Here is a 26,406-nt window from a genome sequence, read left to right on the forward strand (position 1 = left end):
CGTCCTGCTCCGGGGAGCGAACCCAGAACCACCGCCTTTCCGGGGCAGTTGCTCTACCAACTGAGCTAACCAGGACAGTCAGCAGAACAGATGGTAGGGTGAGAGCGAATAGCGAAGTGGGAAAAGTGTTGGTCAGATACTTAGGGGAATCCTCCATGGTGGATAGGAACTGTGTGTGGCATTACTCCGTACACAAGTTTTAACTGACCACAGCAGTCGAATGTGAAATGCACAAAACAGTAAAACTGCAATGCCGCACTACCTGCCAGTAAGTGGTGTGACCTGTCATCATAACCAGCCTGAAATACAGGTTCAAGTACAGAGAGCATGCTGCAAGAAAAATACCCGAAACCAAAGGCAGGTGTAAGCACATAAATGAGTTAGTTTTTTTAATCAGTACTTCCAGAGCACATATATAAGGTCCATTGTTCGTTAATCTTACAAATCTTACAAAACTGAGTGGGCAGGAGGAGAAGAGCATGGCGCCTAAGAGTCTAGTCTAAGTAGTGCATCCCTTTGAAGACTAAACACTTCGGCCAGCTTTGGAGTCAGGCGTTCGATTTGGGCATTCAGCTCGTTGAGGGCACGCTCGCGATACGCTGCATAGTGGCCTGGGAGATCCAGTTCTCTGTACACAGCCTTCACTGCAGCCTCATCGCTGCCACCAGGGACACCACGACCCACATGTGCCTGCAAGGAAGACGGCACTGGTTATGGCATGGGTGCGTTTGCTTTCAGCTGGCGGATCATTGTCACTATTTCCCACACATATTTTTATTATGTTACTTGTGTGTGGATTGACCTGTTTTGTTTGTTTTTTTTTTCCTCAGTACAAAAAGTCTTGCCTGGTTGATTTAGAGACTTGACAAGAACTGCTGCCCTTGCCAGTGTGCTTAAGTTTTACCACTTTCCCTTTTCAAGGGAGCTAGTGAAGTGTTCCCAGATAGGGCCAATTTGAAGTGAATGGAGTCTTGCTGTACCAACGCTGCACTTTACTGGGGTATGAGGGACTTCAAGAGTTTCATTTTTCAAAATATCATTAAAATTTAGCATGCAAGTGCAGAATAGAATGCCGATTTCAAATATGCATTTGGATCTGAAATTTCTCAACTCTAGGAGGAGAAATGGCAAAATAACTATCTTAATTTGGTAATTTCTTACGGGCCATTATGGTGGTGCCTCGTTAAAAAACACCTCTTTTAGGAACATGCCACTGCACAACCTAAAGCTTTCCTTTTTGTTTTCCTTAATTGTGATATGTTAGCAATTAGGCTAAATTTTGGCTAATTACTGCTACATACTTTTTTCTTTCCGGCTGTGGTTTTTATTTATGATCAAGAAAATCATGTTATATGAATTTCTTTAGCTTAAGCATCTGTGATAAATCTTTTTTAACTGAGTGCATCTTCCTAAAAGAGGCCTTTATTAATGAGAAATTACCATAATGGCCAATAAGAAATGGCCACTATTTTGTCATATCTTCTGTTCCTGATGAGGTATTGGAAATCAACATTCTATTTTGCACTTGCATGCTAGTATAAAAAGTTTTCACGCCCTTATTTCTCCTTAAAATCAAGTGAATCATCTTAAGAGTGAAAGAACACGAATTCAGTGCCAACTTCGTTGAATGTGATGACTACTGCAAACTTCTATGACCAAGATTTGCTACGATCATCAACCCCTTGCACAACTGCAAAACCATGGGGAAGTCGAAATGTTCAGCCAAATGTAAATAAGCATCTTGGGCATACATAATGTACGACTGGCCAACTCCTTCTCGCAGTGAGTGCGGTTTAGTTTGGTTGATAGGGTTTAACGTCCCAGAGCGACGTGGGCTCCGAGGTCACTAGTGGAGGGCTCTGCAAATTTCGACTATTTTTATTTTTCCTGCAATTCAGCTTTTTCACATAAACACAGCAAGATGTAATGTTCTTAACTGCGTGAGCAATTAACAAGTAATTAACACCAGACAGCACAAAGGAGAACCAGTGTTGTTGCTGCTTTAGTGCCACCTACAGCCTTGAGTTAAGGGGGACACATTAGGAACAAGCGGTTTGTTCTTTGATTAGGAAAACCCTGTGCAGTTCGGCCAGGAAATTCTCTCCTGCCTAGGACTCCGTAAAGAACTGAGTGCATTCACTCCCCATTTCTGGAGTGACGATATAAACGCCTGCAGGCACCGTGACTGGCACCTCTTGAAAAGGACTCCCTCCCCACTTGAGTACAGTACGATCCACTGTTAAAGGAACGTACGATCACATGGTCTACACACTTCGCAATGCGCTGCCACTGGCAACTGAGGAGAATTGGCGGCACCATGTGCAGATGGGGAAGAACAGCTGGCGGTGGTTACTGCGCATGCGAGTTTTGCAAAGCGCTGCAGCCACCTGGTGTCATGTTGCCTTTAACAGTGGACCGTACTGTACATACGGTAGCACAGAAACTGAAAGGCACTGCTTGGCTTGTAAATGAGGGAAGTGCGGTGAAGGTAATAGTGTCTTCTGATATGGTGCATACCTGTATGACCTCAGCCTGTTTGGGTGAGGCTAGCTGAAGGGCCGTGACCAGCAGCCAGGAGTACTTGTGATCAACGATGTCGGTGCCCACTTTTCCAATGTCCTCGACGGTGCCAAAGCAGTCTATGTAGTCGTCACGCACCTGAAAGATGCGTCCGAGTGCAAGGGCCACCTCCTGTGCCTGCTTGTGCAGCCCGTTGTCCTCGATGCCGGCCTGCGAAAGAATGCAGAATCCTCTCTTTCGCAGTATGTTGAGAGAACAAGTTGAAGTTCTCTGTCTGGTGGGGAAGCTTTGCTTGGGTGCAAAGAAGTCCTCTGTTAGAAATTATGTAAGGTCTATGACACATATGACAGAGTCAGCAGCCAATCAAATCAGCTCATCCTATGCTTGTTCTCACAACCTTTGGAAATCTTCCTCCGCGTTTCTTCAGAAATGCATGCCTCTGCGGTGACAAGCGAGTCAACATTAGTGCATTTTAACGTGATAGTGTTAAAGGTACCGTTAGTCGGGAAGTCCCGTGTCGGTGCTGGTGTTATAAGCGAAACATTATGGGAATGGTACTTGCAGGTAGTAACTGGCAGTTGGCACGACCAAGAACTGATTGTTCAATAAGTTTTGTGTGACTTAATGTGACTACATGATATCAGAAAGTTGGGAGGACCTGCCAATTCAGGTTGCTCGTTTGAGGTGGGAATGTCGAATAAGAATCAACCTTCCAGTGACACTGGATGCCGAGTCAGGCCCAATACTCTTGGGCCATGCAGGCAAGCTCATAATCTCGGTTAAAGTGGGGCTTTATACGTCAGGTGGTTGCCTACGCTATCCTGACATACCCTTAAAAGTCGAGCTTAAGTGTCCTTCATATTGTCTTTTCTTTTTTTTTCTAAGTTTGCAGCACAGACAGTATACCTTCAGACACACAGCGTACAGCTTGAATAGAGAGTTAAATTAGTAAATACAGGCAAAGGTACAAGTTATTTGCGAGAATACGCATGCAACACAGCCCTCACAGAAAGGCACAAATGCATAGGGCAGGTAATTGAAGTTAACCAGACAACAAAGTCAAAGGCTTGATCAAAATGACTGCTGACAACAAAAACCTCATTTTAGATGCGTTTTCTTTTTCTTCTCAACTTTCAGTCCTCACCTGACAAGGGTTTGCATTAATTTCCACCCAAGATATGGCATTCAGGCACAACGCAGGGCAATGAGCTGAATTTGGTGCAGAACTTTAATCATTGCACTTGTCAAAAAACAGGCATTTTGCATTTCTCTGTCTCTGATCTGAAGCATTAAGTGACAAAAAACGTGGTTTGGTTTGGTTTACGGGGAACGTCCCAAAGCGACTCGGGCTATGAGAGGCGCCATAGTGGGGACTATGGAAATTTTGACCTCCTTGGGTTCATTAACGTGCAATGACATCGCACAGCACACGAGCGCCTTATTTTTGTCTCTTTTGAAAAGCGGCTGCCGCAGCCAGGTTTCTACCCCGCATCCTTGGGCACAGAAGTCGAGCGCCCTAACCACTGCCTCATCACGGAAGGGTATTAAGTGACAAAATGTGAAGAGAACTTACCAGCAGCATACCAGCACGAATAGGCAGTGCAAATGAGTAGAAGGCTGTCTTGAACGTGACCGTTGCCCAGTAGCGATCGACCGCATTCTCTCCCGCGCCATCAGCGGCGGCAGCCACCATGTCCAGTGTCTGCCCAAGCACAGTGCGAAGGTCACCCTCGTGGAATAGCTCCAGCAGGGGCACGTAGCAGGGCAGCGAACGAAGACGCTGTCTTAGCACCCAGCCCAGAGCCTTGTCAAGGAATAGTGCGTCATTGACGGCCCGCAGTCCGACGTCGGGCAGCGTGTGCCAGCACGGTTGTCCGCGGCGCATCGTTGAGCCATCCATGATGTCATCCAGGACCAGAAAGTAGCACTGCAGCTGCAAGACAGCAGGGTGGTGGAGTTGCTTAGCACGCCACTTCTAGTGAAAGCTTTGACAACAGGAGTAGTGCAAGATATGATGCATTTAAAAGCAAACTCGTTACGTGCTCTGCTGCCAAAGCGAAAAATTATCTACGGTTTAACCAGGTCAGACTGCTGATACTGCGTGAAAACATTGTTTGATTTACCCACACCGGGACATGTGAACTGTGACGTCACAATGTGGTGGTCCAATTGGGAGCCGGGTAGAATGATCATTGGCAAGATTCTTGCTTGGCTTTGGCGTCCGTATGAGCGATTTTGCATTAAAAATGCACTCAAATAAACATACAGCCTCAGATGTGTTACCTAGTACTGCTACAAGGCACAAATTTGAATGGAATGTTTGGAACATGCATGGCCATTTGCTCTACCCACAATGCAACTTCACACATCTGTGACAGTCCTAATCTCTGTTCAATGTAATACGCACGTGTGGGACAGAAAATTCAAAAGCAATCAACGCTCTTTGTGCAACAGAATATGAATCAGCATCAACAACCACCCACCAGGCAGAGCAGCTGCTCTGTCTATCAATCACAATATGATACGTCATACCCCCCTCGCCATCCTACCCATTCCTCGAGTGATTGGCTACCGCCGTATCCCTCCTTCCCTCCCTCACGCCAGCCACTGCCTCCCTCCTTTTCCTGAAGGTAGAGGGGAATTCCTCTTTTTTTTCTTTTGCATCCTCACCACCGTGGATTCACATGTTAATGCCGGACAATTTATGTGATAATGGGTGTTGTGCAGAATGAATGTTGACGACTCAAATCATGTTCACATTAGTCAGTACAGTTACACATGTGCAGATATTTTCACCCTTAGAAAATTGCTACACCCTTTATAGCACTGCCCTACTTAATTCTGACATCCGGACTACAGGGAAATGAATACGAAATGCTTTAGCTTTGCAGAGAATGTAACCTGACAGCTGATAATCTCTACGAGTGTGTAAACATTTAGAATTTTGAACATGAATAGAATATGTTCATATCAAACACCAAAAAGGATTCAACACTGCTGAACCGAATATGGAGCGAATGCATTAGCTGCGCGTGACCGAGCGTTCTTCGTGGCTGTTTAAGGTCATTCGTGACTGCGGCCACGGATTACGCGACGGGCTGAAACCTGGCATAGTATTGCTTTCGCAATAAAATAGATATCTGAAAATTTCCTAAAGACGAAAAATAAACGATACCAACCAAAAGAAGAAAGATTCCATCTTTCCACCATTCCATCTAATTCCATCTTTCTTCTTTTGGTCGGTGTCGTTTATTTTTCGTCATGTCCCATCCCGACCAGACGGGCTTCCGTCAAACTCTTGACTTCAAAATTTCCTAATGTTCAAAAGCTTTCGACCGCCGACTCATAAACAACCATGACATGTGAAAATTTCCCCCATGGAATAAGGTATCACTTCCAAGCGTGAGGAAAATAGCACAGGGGCACCCTCCCTGTTCCTTTTCTCCATCGTTTATCTCATGGAGCAATCACACTCAGATGCTGCTAGTGTTACTATAGTAGTTGGATACAGCTTAAGCACAAAGCATTAGGTGACCCTCTAACGAGGCCCCAAAAACTGATTTTCAATGATGCTGTGGCTAATATTAAATCGTGATTTTTCTTTTATGTGCCATACCTTATGATGCCATACTAGCAAGTCTAAAGTATTTATTTATCCATGATGTCACGAAAGCTGGTCGACGCCGTTGGCTGAAAGGCTTCCTTTGAGGTGCATCTGACGCTTCATTCTGGAGTTGTGTCCGGCTGTTGACTAATGCGAAATTCCTCATGCTGGCCCCCACATGCCAGATTTCGAGAAACCAGGGTGACCAACCACTAATGTTGAACAATCATAAAGAAGAGCATGCAGTTTATGCATGGTTTGATCTTTCAAAGAAGCATTTCACACTTAACACCCACACCCACAGCACCCATCCTGTCTCCTTCACGTCTCCTAGCGAGACCTCTGCAATCTCGTTTGGGTCAACTGTGACATGCAGGAAAGAATTCTTACAGGTTTCTGCATGGAAGTCTCTAAGGTGGACAGATTGAGTCAAGTTGGTGAAACAATACAAGAATCCTGAACTTATTATATACTGGGTGCTTTTTTGAACTGTTAGCAGATAGAGTGAAATACACGTCGATGTGATTTTTGCAGGTGGATTGTGCAGCTAGGCAAACATTATGTACATGACAGACCTCGGGGATGAGATGATTAGCTAACTAAAATAAACTAACCACCAATCACCTTTTTTACTTTTTATTTTAAGGGTCAACATTATATTGAAAAATTATAGGCTGTCAACATACAAACTGAGCCAGGTTTTCTTTATCGGCAATGCATTTCAAAATATGTAACATCAAAAGTATGCTTTATTAGCTCGTGAAGTTGGCTTCCAGCTATGCACATTTTTAAAAGGCCACCATTGGATGTAGTATTGTCACAGAAATAACATTAAATGCTTCTATAACATAAAATAGGTGGATAGTTTCCTTACCTCCTGTATGAGAAATTGCAGGAAGCAAAGTTTATGAGTTAAGAATCGCATGTCTTTAATGTTAAATATATTGAACTGCATTGCCGCAAAATTTAAAAAAAAAGAAAAACAGGAGTCAGCTTTTATGTTAATGGCCTTCAATATCCCAATATATTGTTGGCCTCTGAAATCACAAGTAAAATGTTTATTTAATTTTAGTTCATTAATCATTTAATCACTGTGCTCTATTAGGCACATAATGCACGCCTTGCTGCACAATCCACCTACACAGACTGCACCATATATCTCTGGAAGTGTTCAAAATAATGATCTGTAAATAGTTGAAAAAAAAAATAAATGACGCCCGGTATATATATGCAGATACGTACATACATGTATGTGCGTACTTGTACTGGATGTTTTTTCGCTGTTCATAGGTCGTCATTTTAAACCCTGCGAGAGATACATCTGTGCAGGTGGATTGCATAACAAGGTGAACATTATGTATGTGATAGAGCTCAGTAACTAAGCAAATAATTAAATAAAATTTATTAATGAATGTCATTTGCTATTTTTTTAATTTGATCAACTAGTAAACTTAATTAGTTAATAAGGCTTGTGAAAAGTTCATTATATAATTAATTACTTAATTACAGAGCTCTATCATGTATGTACACAACGTCCACCTTGCTGCACAAGTGCGGACAAAAGTGAATGGAGCATGCTATTTGCTCCTAAAATTTGCGAAAAAATGCACAACTGAAACTGGCAGTAGTGGTATGTGCAAACCGGTAGTAGACGCCAGTGCCTTTTCACTTGGACGAATATTATTTTCTTATCTACAATGCAGAAGGCGCGATTTTAATTTGAACAAAAAAGAGTGCTCCGTTTACTTATGTCTGCACCTGTACAATCCACCTGCACTAACATACCCCTCACAGAGTTTGGAATAACAGTTAAAAAAGACCCACTGCGTGCGCGCGCGCGTGTGTGTGTGTGTGTGTGTGTGTGTGTGTGTGTGTGTGTGTGTGTGTGTGTGTGTGTGTGTGTGTGTGTGTGTGTGTGTGTGTGTGTGTGTGTGTGTGTGTGTGTGTGTGTGTGTGTGTGTGTGCGCATGTGTGTAACCTGCCCTCCAGCTGGCCAAATCTCAGCTGGATTTGCTGCTTCTTGCTTCAGCAAGTGAAATAAAATTTATGGAGCGAATTGTCATCCTTATTTGCCAGCTGTCTAAAACCAGCTGCGTGCCACGGCTGGACATTTTTTTTTGTCTCTTTATGGTGCCAACGAGCGTTCCCCTTGTTTACGTCCGGCGAGTTTTTCTCCGAGCATGCTGAAACTGCTTGTGCAATGGAGCCACCTCTCATTGCTTCACTGTGTTGTGAAGCAGTTGCTTTTTCTCTTCAAAGGAACAGAGGAGGGGTATTTAATATGATCTTCGAATGGTTAACTAAATTTGTTCAGTCTCCTTAAATCCTAAATAATGAGCTTTTACCATAGGACCATGCTAGTTTTTGCTGTCATTTCAGAGATTTATGCCACCTAATCAAAGCAGTACAGATTTATATGCCCAACATGGTTTGTTTTGTACCATGCTAAATTATTCTAGCTTTCTTTAATTTTTGGGAAATAATAATGGTAGGAATAGTAATGCTTGTCTCTCACTCTCTCTCTTTTTCTGACATGAAAAGATTCAATATTTACATATTTTTTTTTAATAACCGCCATATTTGATTTGTGTATAACATTTAAACATTTGTACACCCATATGATGCCCAAAGTAGTTTTATACAGGAGCTAACAATAAATTGATGGCCTACTGAACATGGTTATTTTGCATGTATTTCAAAGCAGTAAAAGTAACCCCGCACAAACTGATTACTCGTATTCAACAAGAACACAGATGACTTGTATTTAGAGAAACCCAGGCTTTCACCCATGGCAAGCAAAGGGGGCAGATGTTTGAAAGTGACCTAAAAATTAATCAGTGAGACAAGCAAAATGCCCTACTGTTCCTTGTTTTTCAGTTTTTACCCCAAAAATAAACCACTCTAGGCCATCACAGTCTGCTGAGTTCAGTTCTCCAAAAAACAAACCATTACAAGCTATGAAGCGTAGCCTCACAAAGCAGGAAAGCCAGGTGCTGTGCGAGCACTACCCTTCTTTCTCCCTGCAGAGCCTATGTTTAGCTCTGAGTAGTTGCCTCCAGCCAAGGTCATCAGGCTCGTTCAGTGAATGAGTAAGCGAAAGACAATTCATGCAAGTTGAAAACACAGACGTGGCATCTGTGTAAAGGGAAAGTTGCTCAGCACGACAACTCTGTATACAAAAACTCCTAGCTTTTGGCCATTGCTATTTATCTGTGATAACAACGGCAGACATGATTATTAACTGCACTGCACGTTCAACTGATTCGATTCATCACATAGTTGTTCAGGAAGCAGAATAACAAGATGTGTGAATAAATGCTTCTTTCGTGCAAGCCTTGGCCTAGAACTATGAATTCCACAGTTTGAGCTTCCAGGAAGGTTACATGTAATTTAAATGCAACCAAGTTAACAGTAATGGGCGACACAACTAATTTACTTCTATTTTAAAATCTGTACCACAAGCCAATGCCAGACCAGTGTTTGGGACACAACGTCCATTAAATTGAATGCAGCTCATAATTTTTGCAATAGTGGCCGGCAGCAGTTTTACTATCTACTGACTGTCCATCCACACAGCTTGTTCATTCCAGTATTTAGCCGTTAGTGGTGCAGCATATCTACATTGCAAATATGATGAGAAAAATGGCAAGCTCAATAGAATCTTAGCAGAAGTGCTAATTCTTTCAACGTGCCAGCACTGCCCGAAAACTGCTTCACAAGCTTCAAAAAGAGTCTCAGGTATAATGCTACTGCTTCCCTAAGGCTATCTTCTTCACTCCTGAAAGCCGCGTGGGCCCTCAAACTGTTTCCTTTAAGAAGTGCAGAAATCTGGAGCTGTATTATGCAACAATCACAGACCTGCCCCAAATCTGTCACTAACCGACCACTTGACCCAACTCCGATTGGTTATCAGACCAATAACAGCAGGCCTAATTGACAAGCTTGTGAGAGTTTTTGTAATGTGATCATGCGTAATTCAGCCCTTGCTACGTGGAAGCACATGCCTACTTGATGACTGAACCAACATAAAGGTATGGTAATATAAGAGAAATGACGACTATAATAACTATGTAAAGTCAAAAAAGGCCAGAGTGAGCAAGTAGTAGCTAAGAATGCTGGCAATCCTAATCACAGTGCTAGTGGTCCTGGTGCTAAGACCTTCACCTAAAAGGATGAAGTATGCTTTGTGCCTACTCTACAGAGTGGGACACTTGTACAAGGCAATGCTCGAAATACACACATGAATGCGTACATAAGCATGAGAACATATCGTTGCACAAATGTAAAGATGTTGCCTACAAGACAATCTCTGAACTGCAAATGCCAGCACTTGTGTTTCTGCTAGTTCCTATCAGCACTCAACACAACAGGTTCACAACTATCTGGCTCACATAGAAATGTCAAGTTGGAAAAGTTACAGTGATATAGCGATAGTTCATTTCCAGAGATGAGCTTAAATCTTTAAAGCCTTGCGTAGTATGCTGCGAATGTAGAGCAAGCTACTGACTCCTGTCTATTTTGTATTCCAAGAGGATAGAAAAGGCAACATGAAGATTGGTTGGTTGCTTTGTGGGGTTTAACATCCCAAAGCAACTCAGGCTATGAGAGACGCCGTAGTGGAGGACTCCGGAAATTTCGACCACCTGGGGTTCTTTAACGTACTTGCAACATGAAGAGATTGTTGGTTGAAATTGCTTGTGACTGTTGCATGCTCATGCATATATACTCAGTCAGAGAAGTCGCAACACATGTGCTGAGAGCACTACATGACTTCAGTGTTACAGCATACACAACCGAAAACCAGTACTTCAAAGAAAAACTCTTGTGTCTCATGACCCATAGTTGTCGTTATGAACTGTGTTATAATCACGAAGATGTGTATGCAGGAAACCAGATTCCGAAGCAGCTATGCGCGCTGTGTATCCTACCAGTTCGACGCACCAGCCAACCAGGCAGGCCAGATGCAGGTGTGGGACGTCATCCTCCTCGGCCAGCAGCTCGTACGTCTGTACCACGGCCAGCAGTCGAACACGTTTGCCGCCACGAAGGTTGTACTCAACCGCCTTGCGGAGGGCTGCCATGGCCTCGGCCAGCGCTGGCTCGCCGAAGTCCATGCCCAGCATGGTCTTCGTGAGGTCTTCCCGCGCCTCACGCACACGCAGGTCGTTAGCCGAGCACACCCGAGGCAGCCTCGGTCGCCGCTCGCTCGCCATGCTGTCTGGACTGCGAGGAAGACGATCGACACACTACAGGAGGCGGAAGGCACGGCAGCTAGCACAAATGGGCGTTTGTTTTCTTATTTAGAAAGCACGCTTTCAGGAACAAGGAAAGGTTTCTAGCGGCCGGCGCCCCTTTGCTCTTGCGTTTGTTTGTGCTGCAGCAGCAGCCCGCTGCCGGAGAGAACTGCCTGCATGTGGGGCCCTTTCCCAACCAAAGCATTTCGCAACGCATGCATACATGCATGCAGTAGGCTACAATATTCTCTGGACGCCAGTCACAACACATAACTGTGAAATCAGTAGAACGTTTGTCTCCGTTTGCTTTTCGTTTGCTAGCAGAGAGCAAATGAGGAAAACAGTATGCCCGATGATGTATTGCCAGTCAATCGCTCCAGTGCGTTGTTCAAACGGCATATCCTTATGCGCTGTCATACTAGCGTTCTTACGAGGTGTTGCAATGATAAAGGGCTATCCCATATGAAGGGGAGTTAAGCGTACTTGCTGTTCGATGCTGCCGATGTGTGTTGAGCGGCGCAAGCTGCAGCTGCGAGAGACCTGTCCAGCCTGCCGCATGTGGTCCGCATGAGTAACTGGGTTCGCCGACGGGATGCAGACAGCGTGCCGATAGACAAGCTGCACCGTGGCGACCAACCACGTAACGCTGTCGCTGCCAGATTCCACATACCCGATAATCACAAACACACTTGTTTATCGCACACCTGCTTAACAAACGGTGCACCTAGCTGTCAAACGTTAGCTTCCTCTCCCGCATGTGAGGTTGATGGCCTCTGCAACCTTGGCCTCTGTAGGAATTTATGTCGAAGGCTGATGACCCGCCGATGATCCTCCTATTCTGGCGACCACTGTACGAAAAGCAGCAGCCAGCTGAAGGCTGAAATTGCGACTCCGTGCTAGATCATGCCAGAGCCTTGAAACCTTGAAACACAGAGGATACAACCCAAAGTGCCAAGGTCAAGGTGCCCAATCCAAACGCAAACCAACGGCGACGGACTTCCACTTGGATGCGACCGGCCTCGGAGCCTTGAATGCGAGCTTTAAACATCATCATTACGATTAAAAGAAGCTGTAGCGTTGCTATGGCAACTTTTCCTTGCTTCGCTCCGTCGACGTCCGCCGCACGTCCACCACGTGAGTGACGTGACGCGCGTATTCGCCGGCAGCACCGGCGGTTCTGCGGTCTTGTGCGCGGGCTATCTGAGGTTCGTACTTGGTTCGTATCCCAGCGGATATCCAGACAGACGCAATTAGACTCAGCTCATCGCCCGGCATCTTTGTTCTACCTATTCCGCTTCTCGGCCGACGCCCAGACTGAGCCGTGCTAGCGTCGAGAAGCATCCTTTGGCCCGCTCACGTGTTGGTTCTCTTCGATCATGGCAGACAGCTTGGCATGTGACCTAGTGGACGCTGGGGCAATAAAGTTCGGCTCGTTCACCCTGAAGAGTGGCATCACTTCGCCGTTTTACGTAGACCTTCGAGTCTCCGTGAGCCACCCTAAACTCCTCGTAAGTGCGTTCCGACCTAACTTGTTCGGTACGTGGCTGAAGCCGTGGCTGAAATGCGAACTGAATAATAATTCATACATTTCAGCATGACATCGCAGATGCTGTCGTCGCCAAGATCAAAGAAGACAATATACAGGGTGATCTGCTGTGCGGGGTTCCATACACGGCGCTTCCGATCGCCACGGTGAGTTTCTTTTTGGAGTGCTCATGGCGCGTTCGCTCTTAAAATAAGCTCAGCCCATTAATAAGAAATTGACAAAAAACTTCATTGTTTATTTGCTCTCGTAGCTGACTGGCTTCAGATGGGAATGTTGCGAGGAATAAGATACACATATTTATTAAATAGACCTGCATAAAAGTACAAGAAAACGCTTCAACAGTCTTGGCTGGCTTCTGTTAACAATGGCACTGTAGCAGCAGTTAGAATGATGTGGAGAGGCAAACAAATGTTGCTACAGGCTCAGGAAAAAGGATGGAGTAATCATAAATAATGATTGCAGTAAACCACGAAACCGTAGCACATGATGTTCAATAGAGGCATCCTGAAAACTTGAAAATTTACTGACACGTAGTCTGAAACGAAAAAGGCCATTTAACATGTAAAAGGGTTAATGGATGTTGATGTACCCCGTATGAGATTACAGTAATGTAGGAGTGTTATGAAAAGACATTTAAATAGAGTAAGTTTGACTCCATAGCATGTATCACAGTGTTGGAATGTCAGCAGAATAGAACGGTACTTGCCTTTATCTGGATATGCTTAGCTGGCCTGATGCATTGTTTGCTGTGTTAATACAAGCAAGATTGCCAAGAGCTGCACTTAAAAAAGTTAAAATGAAACATACTACCTTTACATGGTAGCCACTAATCTACTAGTACTATTTTTCTTAGCTGATTCAGACTTTATCTCGAAAATAAAAACAAAATTGTGACTTGACACAAATGTTTTCTTCGAGGTCTAGTGCAGAAGCTATGTTGGGGTATGAGTTGTAGGGACGAGGTATGGAAGCGTTTTGATTCTATTCTTCGTGATTTCTTTGCATTTTAAATAGTAAGTATAGGCCACTGCCGCCTAAAGGTCAACTAGCAGACTCTTGTGTTTTTTGTCTCCCCTTGCCCCTCCTCCTTTGTGCAGTGTGTGTCAATGTCAACAGAACGACCAATGGTGATGGTTCGCAAAGAGACCAAAGCATACGGCACCAAGCGTCCCATCGAGGGAAACTTCCAGCCTGGTCAGAAGTGCATCATCATTGAAGACATTGTCAGCAGTGGTTCCAGTATTATTGAGATTGCTCAGGTATATTCAGTCTTCTCATCCACCAAGACATACTTACGAGCAGCTTGTTGGCAAAAGCCAGTGTCTTGGGCACAATCACAGCAGCTCTCGTTAATTAATATTAAAGTGCTGATGATTCACAGTATTGATTAATTTGGGAAGGCTACTTACAGAAAATTCAAATTAGTCTGGAACAGGTGCAAAAAGATGGAAAAGCAACTGCATAGTTCATTGTGCAAACACATGCTGTTAAATGAACTAACTCATGCCTTTAACTCTTTGTATACTACACCTATTTTAATTGTTCAGTTTGAAGGATTGTGCATAGTGCTCCAATCTGACCAATCCGGTCCACTTCTAGACAAGTAACATATCTCAGTATATAGCAAAAGGACTGTACTTCAATTGCAGATTTGGCGAGTTTTTTTTCATCAGCCTTCAGAGGAAATATACAGTTGCAGAAAACATTGCACATGATGCAGTGCCCTAGCCTGTGTTCTCGCGATTTCATGGTGTAGGTGCTTGACATTCTAGGTGCAAGCTACAGCTTTGGAGGAAAGCATGACACCCATTTGTCTCATTTTAATTAAGACAGAGATGATTGATCTACCCAGCCAGGTATATCAACAAGGCACCCACATGTAACTTTTGTCTTCCGTTAGCTAAAGACATCCTCCACTTTCAGGGTCCTTTTGAAGGTACCAAGCGTGTTTTGAGCTATTTAAAAGTCGTGTAGTGGACTAAGTTTGCTCAAAGCAGCCCTGGGTCAACCTTGGCACTGCACTGCATAGTACTCCAAGGCATGTGTGCAAGCAGTTGATTTTTTTTTTTTTTTTTTCGCTGACAAAACTTAAGCATGAATTTTTATCTAATTTTGAATACTTGCTTCTGATGTAGTAACTGGCCAAATCTATGTTCTAGTTTCCTTTGTTTTCCAGTTTCTGACTACCACACAATACCGAGCAAGTGCCCTCCGTCTCGTGCACCGAAATCACCAGGAAAAGGGGGGGGTCTTGGTATGGCACCGAAACTCAAGGTGGTGGCAACAAATTTTTTAACATTAGAAAAATATTTAGTGCAGTGCACATGGATACAAATTTTTTAATCTCTGATTAGGCTGATTCAAGTTAGAAGTGCTCAGAGACATCAGCGAGCTGCCACGCTGGGTTCTCACTGCACTGCTACCATCTGCTTCTCTGGTCGCTTGCATCGTACGTCTTGCTCACGGTGGTCATCCGATGCCAGCAGTCAGCCTTTGGGCATGCACATATCCGGACTAGCCGGCGCCGTGCGGGTGCCATCTTTGTTTGTGATCTCTTTGACAGTTGAGATTGGATAGAATTCTTGGACTGGATGGGGCTGGCAGCGCTACCTGTGTGAAGTGTGTACTAAGAGTAGGGAGCGAGGAGGTGCCGCGCAGTGGGGGTGCTTTTTCAGTGCAGTGTGGAAATGTGTAATTAGCAATGAAGTTTAGGGGGGGTGCTGGCATGGGTGGGGGCGTTTGAACGGTATTTTATGGTAAATTTATTAGAGTGTAATCTCTACTACTCAGGGCGCAACTTCAGATTTTACTTCGCTGGGTTCGAGGGACCTTGCTTGAAGACAGTGCCTTGCTTTGCAAAAAAATTAGCTTAAACTGGTGTAAGAAAAAAAATCAAGGAATGAAAAGGTGGCGTTATAAAGGAGCTATCGCATCTACTCTTGAAACGTAGCTTCAACGTCCCCGTAATTAGAATTGTCAAACTGTGTACAACTTTTCTTTCGCTCGTATGGCTAGGTTCCAGCTACGCTTAAACCGCCACCGTTTTCTAATAAGATTGTCAGTTTTTGTGCAAATTTCTCACAATTTGGGATTGTATTTGCTATACTCTGAGGTGCTGCAATGAAGAAAAATGTTAAATTTAGGTTGAAAAAAAAAATATTTATACACACACTGCACTAAAATTGCCTATTTTGTGTCGTTAAAAAACAAAAAGAGGGTAAATGAATTAACTGAGTTGTGAAAGTGATGAAGATACTGATATCAAAACGTTTGTCTATGGCCCGATCTTTATTTGGACAACGTTGGACTTGAGCTTCATCATAAATTGCGAAGTGTTGTAGGTGAAAATGGAAGTTTTTTTTTTGCACTACAGTACTTGCCAAAAGTAACGAGGCTGGCATAACCATGTAAAAAGCGGCGTGTCAACAGAGATGCACTGCAGTGATCAGCAGCCTTCATCATGGCTCTCTTCTCTGAATGCTTATTGAATAAGTCTCCTGGTATAACAACTGTAGCATCGGGCTTGTTACGGACCCTGAAGAAACATAGCCGAGGCTCGTAGTAGAAGATGAATGCAGAGCAACCGTTTATTCTAAGAAACACCTCTACATATGACAGTCAATCTGAAATCCACACGCACAGTGCAGTAAACATCGTATGCAACAACCAACAAGCATACTGTGCTTAGGTTGGACAGGAAAACCAATGTACTAAACGAGCGTGAAGAAATTTTGATTTGATTTGATTTGATGTAGAGAGAACCAAAACTAATATACTACAGCAACAACTGGTAAGGGTAACCTGGTTAGCTTTTCCAAAGGCAGTACAACTACTGTTGTATACTAGTATAAATACATGCATCATGAAAAAAAAAAATTGAAGAATATTTGTAAAAGGGCAGTATCTGTTTAGCAGCCTCTCTGGAGGTACTGACTGGTTCATCAACCAATTTTATTGAAGGAACATTTTGGGGCGTGCATGCGAACGTAGGTGCCAAATACTTATGGTTGGTGGTCTCTTGTAGGCACTCTCCACAGCCGAGCTGGTGGTGACAGATGCAGTGGTGTTCCTCGACCGTGAACAGGGGGGCCGAGAGAACCTGCTGAAATGGAACATCAACCTGCACAGGTGAAGCATTCACTTTTCAAGAGTGCTCAATCTCTTTGTTCCGGGCCAGAGGGTTTTACATTAAGGGGTAGTGAAATATTGTTCATCGAAGCAACTGAATTCTTTGTATCTGACATTCTTCCTCTTCCTGCGAGGACCCCAGGAATTTGCAGGTGCAAGTTTGTTGCAGCGTTGCCCATGCTGCTGCTATTTAGCCCATTAGTTTTTGCAAGGCTGCACTGCTCATGTGCACCTCTCCTCCTCTACCTTCCCTTGAGATCCGCTTGCTAGAAACAAACAGTCAGTTTGTAGTGTGCATGACCAGTCAAAGTTGGTCGCAGGTGAAACTAGCACCTGCTAGCACGTACTTGTCACTTCATTTGCGCATTTGGTACATTGCAGAACTAGACTGTACTAGCTGTGATCTGACTGCAAAAGGGGTGGTATCCACTGCCGTGGCTCAGTGCCACCGGATCGAATCCCAGCTAGGTGGAACGCAAAAATGCCTGCTGGTAGCAAGATGTCATTTCACGCTGAAAAGCACCAAATGGTCTAAATTAATTTGCTGTCCTCCGTTATGTCGGCCCATATCGCTTTGGTATTTTAAGCCCCATATATATGCGACCATTTTTTCTGACTCTCTAGGGACCGTGAAAATGTCCGGAAATTCGGCAGTTCGAAAAATCGAACTTTGTAAAAAAAAGGTCACTTTACACAAACTTCTGATTGCCACTATGGTGGAGGAAGAGGTCAGTAGCTTGCTTTGATGCTTGGCGGTCTCGTCGTACAAGGCTTACACAGACAGCGGGCGGCAACCAACGTTCGATTGCTGTACTGCCATCAGCACATCGCTGGCAACCCTGCCACTGTGAGTTCGCTGAACCGCCGCATTTTGAGTATGCTTCACCACATAGCTTTGTGCCGTGCGGTGAAGCATTCCCAAAACACAGCGGGGCCATATGTGCAGTTACTGCATCGTACTGCGTAAAGGGCTCCGTATTTCTAGCTTAACATTTGCTATATATAATCACGTTTGACTCCCTTGAAGCCTGGTTTAATGACATTGTACAATACATGTTATATGGAGGTTTAGCTATTTGCAGTAGTGCCACGGTGAATGCGAATGGTGTCCGAAAAATCGGGCAATCAGCTTTGATGGTTCCGAAATTTCAGGAGCTCATACACATCAGTTGTATAGAGCATGTTGCGGTGCCTTGAAAAAGTCCGAATAATCAATCTTTTCTGAAAAATCATGCGTCTGAATTTTTGGTTGTCAACTGTAGTACATACTCCACGATTATCGCAGCACCTTTGACTGCAAGGTGCTCAGGAGGTTGCGAGCATCAAAAACTGTCCATGACTACAGAGTTTATTGACAGGAAGGCCATAACTGCAATACAGCATAGTACATGCTTTCTGTGTTCTTCAAAAGAATGGCCATTACACTGGCTTAAATATGGCAATGTCTGTGAAAGAAGTGGAGCCGACCCGAGTTCCGCCGTCTAAGTGGTTGTGACCAGTTGCTGCAGGCTGCAGCCCAAGCCTCTGTGTGGGAGGAGCTTTGAGTGCTCATTTTTCAAAAATGAGAGGTGCATGTCAGTCAATTCGGCTTGTAGTAGGTCAAAAAACACATCGAATGACATTTTTAACATTTTTTTTAGCACTTTGTCACCACTTCAAGGTATTTGTACTTCATGGTAGCAGATGTATGTAAGTTTTGCTGACCAAAGTTTCAATACGGCAGAATGTTGCTACCTCAAAGTCAGAAACGTACAGTAGCCAGTGTACAAAGAAAATTATGTAAACTGTGCTTGGCTACATGCATTATTTTCTGGCCGTGGTTTTTGTTCACAAAATTTTCATACAACTCTATATTGATGGAGGAGGCATGTTTAAATGGTACAAAAGCACTGCAGCAAACTAACTGCTGCTAGCCTGACTTGCTGCCTACTGAGACTGTACCAAACCATCATATGCAGTACCTTCATAAGTCCAAGTCAAGCAGAGGCTCTCCAGTTCATTTGCATCCTTGCCAAACAGAGCTGGCGTGTTTTGAATAAGTGGCGGCCAATATGGAGGGAGGATAGATATACACGATGTGCAGCTTGTAGTGCGCTAAAAACAGTAATAGGCTAAGCTCGGAGGAAGGAAGGGGGTGGTGGGCTGTCAATTGCTGGCATAGCTAGTCGAAATGCGACACAAAAGTTCTGTGTGGTTGGATGTGATGCTGCACGAGCTAGTCTGCCACTGTTTAGCTTGTGTGCAAGTTGTTGCTCTTGTCCTGTAACTTATGCGATGATGCCATCTGTTGGTAGAACTCATCTGATGAATAGCTCAAGCAGTTTTGTTTTCGCTCCCCTTGTTCCATTTACCAAGGACACAGGATGTCCTACATCATCCCAGTAGCCTCAACTTTCCTCCTTTGCATGCAGTTTAAATGCAGGAAGAGGTTGTGGAGTTTTTGCAATTTCATTCTTCAGCATTGGGATGACCTTTATAGTGCAGAAGGAAATGGTGGCAGCATCCTTAAACAACTTCGCTATCAGTCTAGTGCAGTCTAATGCACCCTCTTGCTTCTGTTCCCATTTAGTGCCCTTGTAAGGCTCCTTTCTTCAGTGTGTTAGAAGAGTTGCCAGCCGTTTTCTTTTTTAGTAGGTAATTAATGCTGTTTGTCTTGAATTGCAATGTGCACTGCACAGAAGGTATGCATGCTGCATAGAAGTATATAAACTATTATTATTGATTGCTGGGTTTTTACATGCCAAAGCATAAATATGCACTATCAAATGTGCCATCGTAAAGGGCTCTGGTTAGATTCCAACAACCAGCCTCAAGTTCTTTAATGTGTGCTGAGACCTTGGTACACAGGCATTCTTGCATTTGGCCTACATTGAAATGCAGCGTCAAGGAAAGGTGGCATAAACTGACAAAAGCAGCGAATCTTTGCTGTTTGTATTAGACCTTGCCGAGCGGACAAGATCAAACGTCTGCGGTTATCAAGGAGGCGTGAAAGCTTTGATGAATTGCTTTTTTTGCCTTGAACTGTCCAGCCACATAGGCTGTGCCCTGTTCACAACCCCTGAAAGTAGCTGTGAATGATGATGCAGCATCTTCCGCATCACTGACATCATGGAAAAGCTGGTGGCAAAGAAACGGCTAACGGCGAACGTGGCCACCGAAGTGACCTCTTTTGTGGAGACAGTCAAGGCGCCCCTGGTGCCCTCCCTCCTGTTGCCTTCAATCACCAAGGTTGGTAAGACAGGGCTGAAGGCAGTTGTGGCTACAGAAAATTTAGTTTAAGTTAAACAGCTTTGCAACATGAAAAATTAGGTTATATATAGTCTTGAATAGTGTGTCAGTACTAACTCAAATGTGCCTGCAAAATAGAGCACAGAGAAACGTTGTTAAGACATACTTGGTCAAGCTGTGTTTTGCTGTATGAGGTCTCCAACTCGGTGTCCATTAAATTTGCACTGGGTGGCCATTTATAACCTAGTGGGTTATTGTGAATGCCTCGTTTAGCGCATACCTCTCATAGCGTAAAAGGCTTGTAAAGCAGGCGTGTACCACTTTGTTCAATGTAGAGAAAGCTTCACCCCTGTTCCTAATGCTGCACATGACAAGCATGCTTGCAGCTGCTGCAATGTCCGGAGGGATAGCACCCCTATCCTGTCGTGGAGGCTGCCCGCTACACCCGATGCCTGCCACCAACCTGTTTGTAGGGATCGGTCTCCCAGCAGACATGGTCTGACCAAGCCTTGTCAATGTGCCCATTGTCGTAGTTGTCGCTCATTATTGTTGCTTGAGTCAGCGGGCCGCATCACACTTTCGTTTTCGTCTGTGTGCTGCTATATGTCGCAGTTGACATTGCCGTGCCGCAGGCTGACCAGCACCATAGCACGGCTGCGATTCAGCTCCATATCGTTGTGTTACCATGTTATTGATGTTATCATTGATCGTGTGCTACCCACATCTAGTACTTCGTAAGTCACTTTAATTACCAGTACTGTCTTTAGGGCAAAGCCCCAAATCTTGACAACTTTTGGTAGCAACACCTGTGAAAGGGCTGCTTGCTGAAGTTTTTGCAATGAAAAGATGGTTTGGAATAGGAACCCTTTGCATGTTAGGAGACATAGACAGTTCACCAGAGACTTCAGTATGGTCGAACGGCGACATTGTTTCTGTCACTGGCAAAATATCATCCAATGCAAGTGATGTAAACGAGGAAGGTGATGACAGCCTGGATCCTACCATTACTGCATACTGCACGGTTGACGTGGTTCTTCACCTGCTCGCTCTCGAGCGTGCATTGGTAACTGTGAGGTTGGCTGGGTGGCAGATATAAAAGGATTTCTATAATCCTAGTTGAATAAAAGCTTCCTTGGAACACCTCTAGTGTCACCTTTTGCCTGGTTAGTGGATACGTTCAGGCTGTTTTTCGGTTAGGGTACACCACCACTTTTCATGCAGTTTTTTGTGTGGTCCCAAGATGTACACTTTAATGAGGTGCATATAGAAGCGTTTTATAGTCAGTAACTTTGTCTGCACCTCCTGTTAATACAAGCTCGACAACAGCAAGAAGGAAAAAAATAAATAAAGATGACATTCAAGCTTATGAGTTGTACGAAATTGACATGTGGAATCAGGAACGATATAAGAACTTGATTGTGGTAGCAAATATAATGTAAATGCAAAATAAAAATGCTGCAGAAAACGAGGTGTACTAAAGATATCCTTGGACAAAGCACACCAAAGATATCAGATTGAGTCAGTTCAAATAAACTCTGTCTATGTAGTATCATAATGGTTTGATTGAAGTGCTATAAATTTTATTTGCCACAATTATGAGTGCGGTGCCCAAGTCCTGGCATGATGCATACTGTTGTGCTCGCAGAGTGAAGCACAGTTTTACCACATTGCTTGTAGTTATACTTGATTTTGCACTGCTATTAGCAGCTGGCTTCTGATAAGGAAGTCGAAGATTTAAGTACTCTAGCATTTGCGTAGCATTTTCCAAAAAAATTGATCTTGAAAGGATCTGCCATAAGGACTTCCTGCAAACAAAGCTGCAGCTGTCGCAGCCAGTCGCACCCAGTCAACTTCATGAAATAAAAATTTTTTTACCTGCTCCCTTGACTTTATGCACCCCACCTGAGGTCTGGCAGGAATGTTCTAGCACCTGTCACCCTGGCATACTGGATCGCAGTACTAGAACTATGTTGAAACATGATTATGACAGGAATTTATAATGCACTCATTCCATCAACCATGCATGGGCAAACACAGTAAAGCTGCAATAGATAAACAACCAAATGAGCTGAAACACAACACACAAGCCTCAGAAGAAGTGCAGATCTGGTCTCTCTTATGGCGTGCTTAATGTGGAGTGTTCGCTACATATGTGACGCATCAGTGTCTGCAGTTGATAATGGTGAATTGATTTTAATGCCACGAGGGCAGCTTGGCCAGGTGTGCTACTACCGCACAGTCACAGACAAGCTGAGAATGGTAGCATCCTGCTTTTTATCCCTTTCGTTCCCCCCAGGGTAATGGGACGGGGGGGGGGGGGGGGGGGGGGGGGGTATGAGAAGAGTCAAAACACTTGGACACAGCATTGCTGATGAGCCCAGTCCTCAACATCCAAGTATTTAATGTAGTCCCTGTCAAAAATTCCAAAATAGGCCTGTCACTTAAGTGAGGGGGGCCAATTTCAGTTCAAAGATATGCACGTCTATACTATTTGAATAAACTTCCCACAGATTTCTGAAGCTGTGAAGAGTTGTTAGTACTTGGGGTTATGAAGTAATATTTTTCTTCTCATTATTGGGACGTCAAGTTGGTGATTTCTTTCTTTTGTACAGTAAAATTAGAAGAAGAAATCGGATTTACTATCTCATACCCTTAGAAATTTTGTATCAATTCTTCAGCTCTGCTTTGTGGCATGAATCTTTGGTTTTAAAGGTTTTTTTCATAAATTTCACTGTAAGCATTGTAAAATCTCTGTGAATCCAGAAATTCGGTTAATTCGAATTAGTAACACGGCTTCGGTCGACGCCCATGTAAGTCTTTGGCGTTGGGCGCTCGTTAATTTGGCCATGGGCGGGCTTGCACGTTGGGCGAGCCCGCCCGGTCACGTTGAAGTATACGACCCACAAAGCCAGCGGTCGTTCAATGCCTCCCCAAACCTAAATTGCATGCGCATCTCAGGTGCGCGGTTTGGCAGGCGTGACAACGATTTGGAATCCCCTATTCATAGTTTGTTTCGTTTCCCTTGAATTCACTCTATTGCGCCACTGTCATCAGGTGCGATTAATCATGATTAATCAATTAATGACTACTAATTTAACAATTAATTTCTAATTAGTGCCAGTTGCATAGCAGAATTTGGCACTCAGGCTTTTGCCTTTCACTGTTTTAGTCGCTAAGGTCCCTCGTAATTTTTTAACACAATGTGGAATTTATTTTTGTCCACTATGTGTTGGAGTGTGCAGTTTCTAGTCTTACTGGCGAAAATAGCTGAGTGATCACTATGAAACCAGCCGTGGGCGCATGCAGTATCTTGCTTTTTTATTTGTATTTTGATGGAAGCAAAGTGAAGAGGCATCTGTGTGCTTTGGAATGTGAGTGCACGTTAATGATCCCCAGGTAGTCGAAATTACTCCAGAGCCCTCCACTACCATTCCTCTTTCACTCCCACCTTCCTTCCTCCCCTTATGGCAGGGTTCAGGTGCCCACAAAAGTGTGACGGATACTGTGCTTTTCCTTTCCTTTGAGCCAATTATTATTAGCGTGAAGACATTACAAAATTTTCCCGCTTGAACTGCTGGCTCGTTTTGCGGTGAAACTGCGCACAGAGCTTGCGTATAATGTAGCTTTTGTATCGTGGCAAGTTTTACAGTGATACTTACTTGGTTGAGCTGTGCACGAAGCAAAACCGTGATCACCTGCATAGAAATCGACGTACCAAAACCCGCAACAGGCATTTTCTCGCTGGAGAGCGTCGATGGCGCCTTCTCTTTTCTGCAGTGAAAGTGTCGCGACAAGGCGCCGAGGGGGGCACTGCGAGGTTCATAAGCCATTTGAATATGCCGTTTCAAGCGTTTCGTTTGCTTCAACTGAAGCGCTTCGAACATTGCGTCTAACTTAGTGAAAAAAATATCAGATACAGCTTATTTAATGCTGTGTTAGCAATAACAAGGCATTGTTTGAAACTTCGTTTTGTTTTGTTTTTGTCTGGTCATTTTATCCCATTCAACTGATTCGTCTGCTTTCGTGGACAACATCGTGCAGTCCTGATTTCTGGATTATGACATCGTGAGTTCCTGAACTGAGTTTTTCTCGTTTATTTCATATGCAGGTGCAACAATTTAATTCTTCCACGATATTCTGAGAACTTTGTTTCACTGTGGTGTGGTGTTTGAAGTTGTGATATGCCAACCTACAGCGCGAAAGAGGAAGCGGCGGCAATGGAGTGGCTAATTCAGCGAAACTTTATTCACTATGTCCGCAAACAATTCATGGTGAAATTTCGGCAGCGGCAACCATCTCACATAGCCGTTCTGAAATGGCGCAAGAAGTTTGAAGAAACTGGATCTGTGAGTAAGCAGGTTCAAAAGACAAATCAAAGACACATCGAGGAATCGCTGATGCATTCCAGGGAATTTTTGAGAACAACCCTCGTATGACGTGCACTTGTGCTGGGCTTATCTGTGATGTAGCGCCATCAACGGTGAGCCGAGCCCTGAGAAGCAAAGGGTGGCATCCGTACAGGGTACAAATACACCATTACTTAAGCCCAGCAAAAAAGTACAGCGTCTTTCATTCTGCCACTCAGAGCAGCAGAGGTTTACAGCAGGCTCTGGACATCTCGATTTTCTTTTGTTCAGGGATGTGGCTATCTTTCTCCTGGACGGTCAAGTAAACAGACAGTGCACTTGTTTCTGGGCAAAGAGCAACCCGCATTTCATGTTCACCTGGGCCGTGAACTCGCCACGCACCGTTGTCTGGTGTGGAACTTGGCTAGAGGGAATGGGCGCCCATTATTCTTTGAAGAGACTGTGACTGCCAACGCCTATTTATGCCTGCCGGGAGAAGAGTTTTTGCCGAAGCTTGTGCAGGACCACATGAAGCAGTAGGTATGCATATTTCAGCAAGACGGTGCCCCAGCTCACTACGCAACCAAAGCCCACAAGTGGCTCAATCACGAGTTTCAGAGCCGTTGGATGTGATGTGAGTCGCCTAATATGCCTTGGCTACCGCGATCGCCAGACTTGACCTTGTGCGATATTTTTTCATATGGGGTTATACGAAATCTCAAGTCTACAAGGCTGGGACCCTTCAGACAGTTGAAGAGCTGCAGGAGTGCATCAAAGAAAAGTTCGCCACGATAAGTGACGACATGCGAGCTACGGTGTTTAACGAATAAACCTGCAGGTTTCAGCGATGCACTGACGCTGCAGGCGGCCACTTTGAGGACTGATCACTTTATGCCCTAAATGTTTCCTGTGTTATCAACAGTGTGTTCTACCATTAAATTACAAATTACTGTTGCCCCTTTCCACAGCTCACATCACTCTATGACTGAGCGTCCTGCGAGCGAAACCGCGTTTTTTTTTTTCTTTTTTTCTTCGAGTCGAATATAAGCAGATCGTTTTTATTGGTTAAATAATCACAGATAAGCTTGGAATTAGTTTGTGTTTTATTGTACTGGATTTAAAAAATGCCAGACACCGCAAATGACGCAACGGCTAATTCAAACGGCCCGCGTACCTTTAACGCCCCCATCGGCGTCTTGGGAAGATTTGAACGGGCGATTCGGAAAAGACGACGAAGCAATACGGTGCTGCGCTTTTGTGCTGCCTTGACTGCTGTTGGTGTTCTTCGGTGCCAGAGTGCCAGAGCGCCTTCTCTGTAACGTTACGTTACAAATCTGGTGGAGGTGCGGGGTATCGATCCAGACCTCCATAATCAACCTGTCAATACGGAGCTTACCCCCGTACATCAGCGCCTCGGCCGCCGCCCTGAATTCGGACCCCTTCCGGCCGCTACCAGAACGACGCACCCTCAGACGGCCGTAGAACCTGCTGCAATGACATCTGAGAGCAGGCTTCCCACCCACATTCTGTGTCATCAGCCGCGAACACCCCCCTCTTTTCATGGCGACGTGTTCGAGGACGCCAAAAACTGGCTTGAGAACTACGAGCGAGTTGCTCGTTACAACGGGTGGACTGATGAGCGTAAGCTCCACAACGTGTACTTCGCTCTTGAAGAGTCTACATGGACATGGTTTGAAAACCATGAGGTTTCCTTCCCATCCTGGGCAGCCTTCTGTCCTGATTTCAAAGCCACGTTTCCTAGCGCCGACCGCCGGGAGCGAGCAGAAGCTGCGCTACACT

At 44.5% G+C, this 26,406-nt stretch overlaps 2 protein-coding genes across 2 annotated transcripts in view; one reads left to right on the plus strand and one right to left on the minus strand.

Moving 5' to 3' along the window:
- Window positions 1–364: 364 nt before the first annotated feature.
- LOC146181506 (farnesyl pyrophosphate synthase-like) lies at window positions 365–12,351 on the minus strand. Its single transcript, XM_084576565.1, has 5 exons — window positions 11,842–12,351; window positions 11,053–11,347; window positions 4,094–4,453; window positions 2,518–2,730; window positions 365–690 (listed from the first exon to the last, which is right to left on the minus strand). The coding sequence occupies exons 1-5, from the start codon at window positions 12,024–12,026 to the stop codon at window positions 487–489; spliced, it is 1,257 nt and encodes a 418-aa protein (XP_084432691.1). The 5' UTR covers window positions 12,027–12,351; the 3' UTR covers window positions 365–486.
- A 126-nt stretch (window positions 12,352–12,477) lies between these two features.
- Window positions 12,478–26,406, plus strand: part of LOC146181507 (uridine 5'-monophosphate synthase-like) — a 35,373-nt gene continuing 21,444 nt past the window's right edge. Inside the window, exons 1-5 of the mRNA XM_084576566.1 lie at window positions 12,478–12,866; window positions 12,952–13,050; window positions 14,002–14,163; window positions 16,929–17,032; window positions 20,119–20,260. Coding sequence (XP_084432692.1) covers window positions 12,735–12,866; window positions 12,952–13,050; window positions 14,002–14,163; window positions 16,929–17,032; window positions 20,119–20,260 — 639 coding nt within the window. The 5' untranslated portion in view covers window positions 12,478–12,734. The remainder of the gene's footprint in view (window positions 12,867–12,951; window positions 13,051–14,001; window positions 14,164–16,928; window positions 17,033–20,118; window positions 20,261–26,406) is intronic.

This window comes from Amblyomma maculatum, chromosome 8, assembly GCF_055883805.1.
Source record: "Amblyomma maculatum isolate TAMU_Amacu chromosome 8, ASM5588380v1, whole genome shotgun sequence".
Lineage (NCBI taxonomy): Eukaryota > Metazoa > Arthropoda > Arachnida > Ixodida > Ixodidae > Amblyomma > Amblyomma maculatum.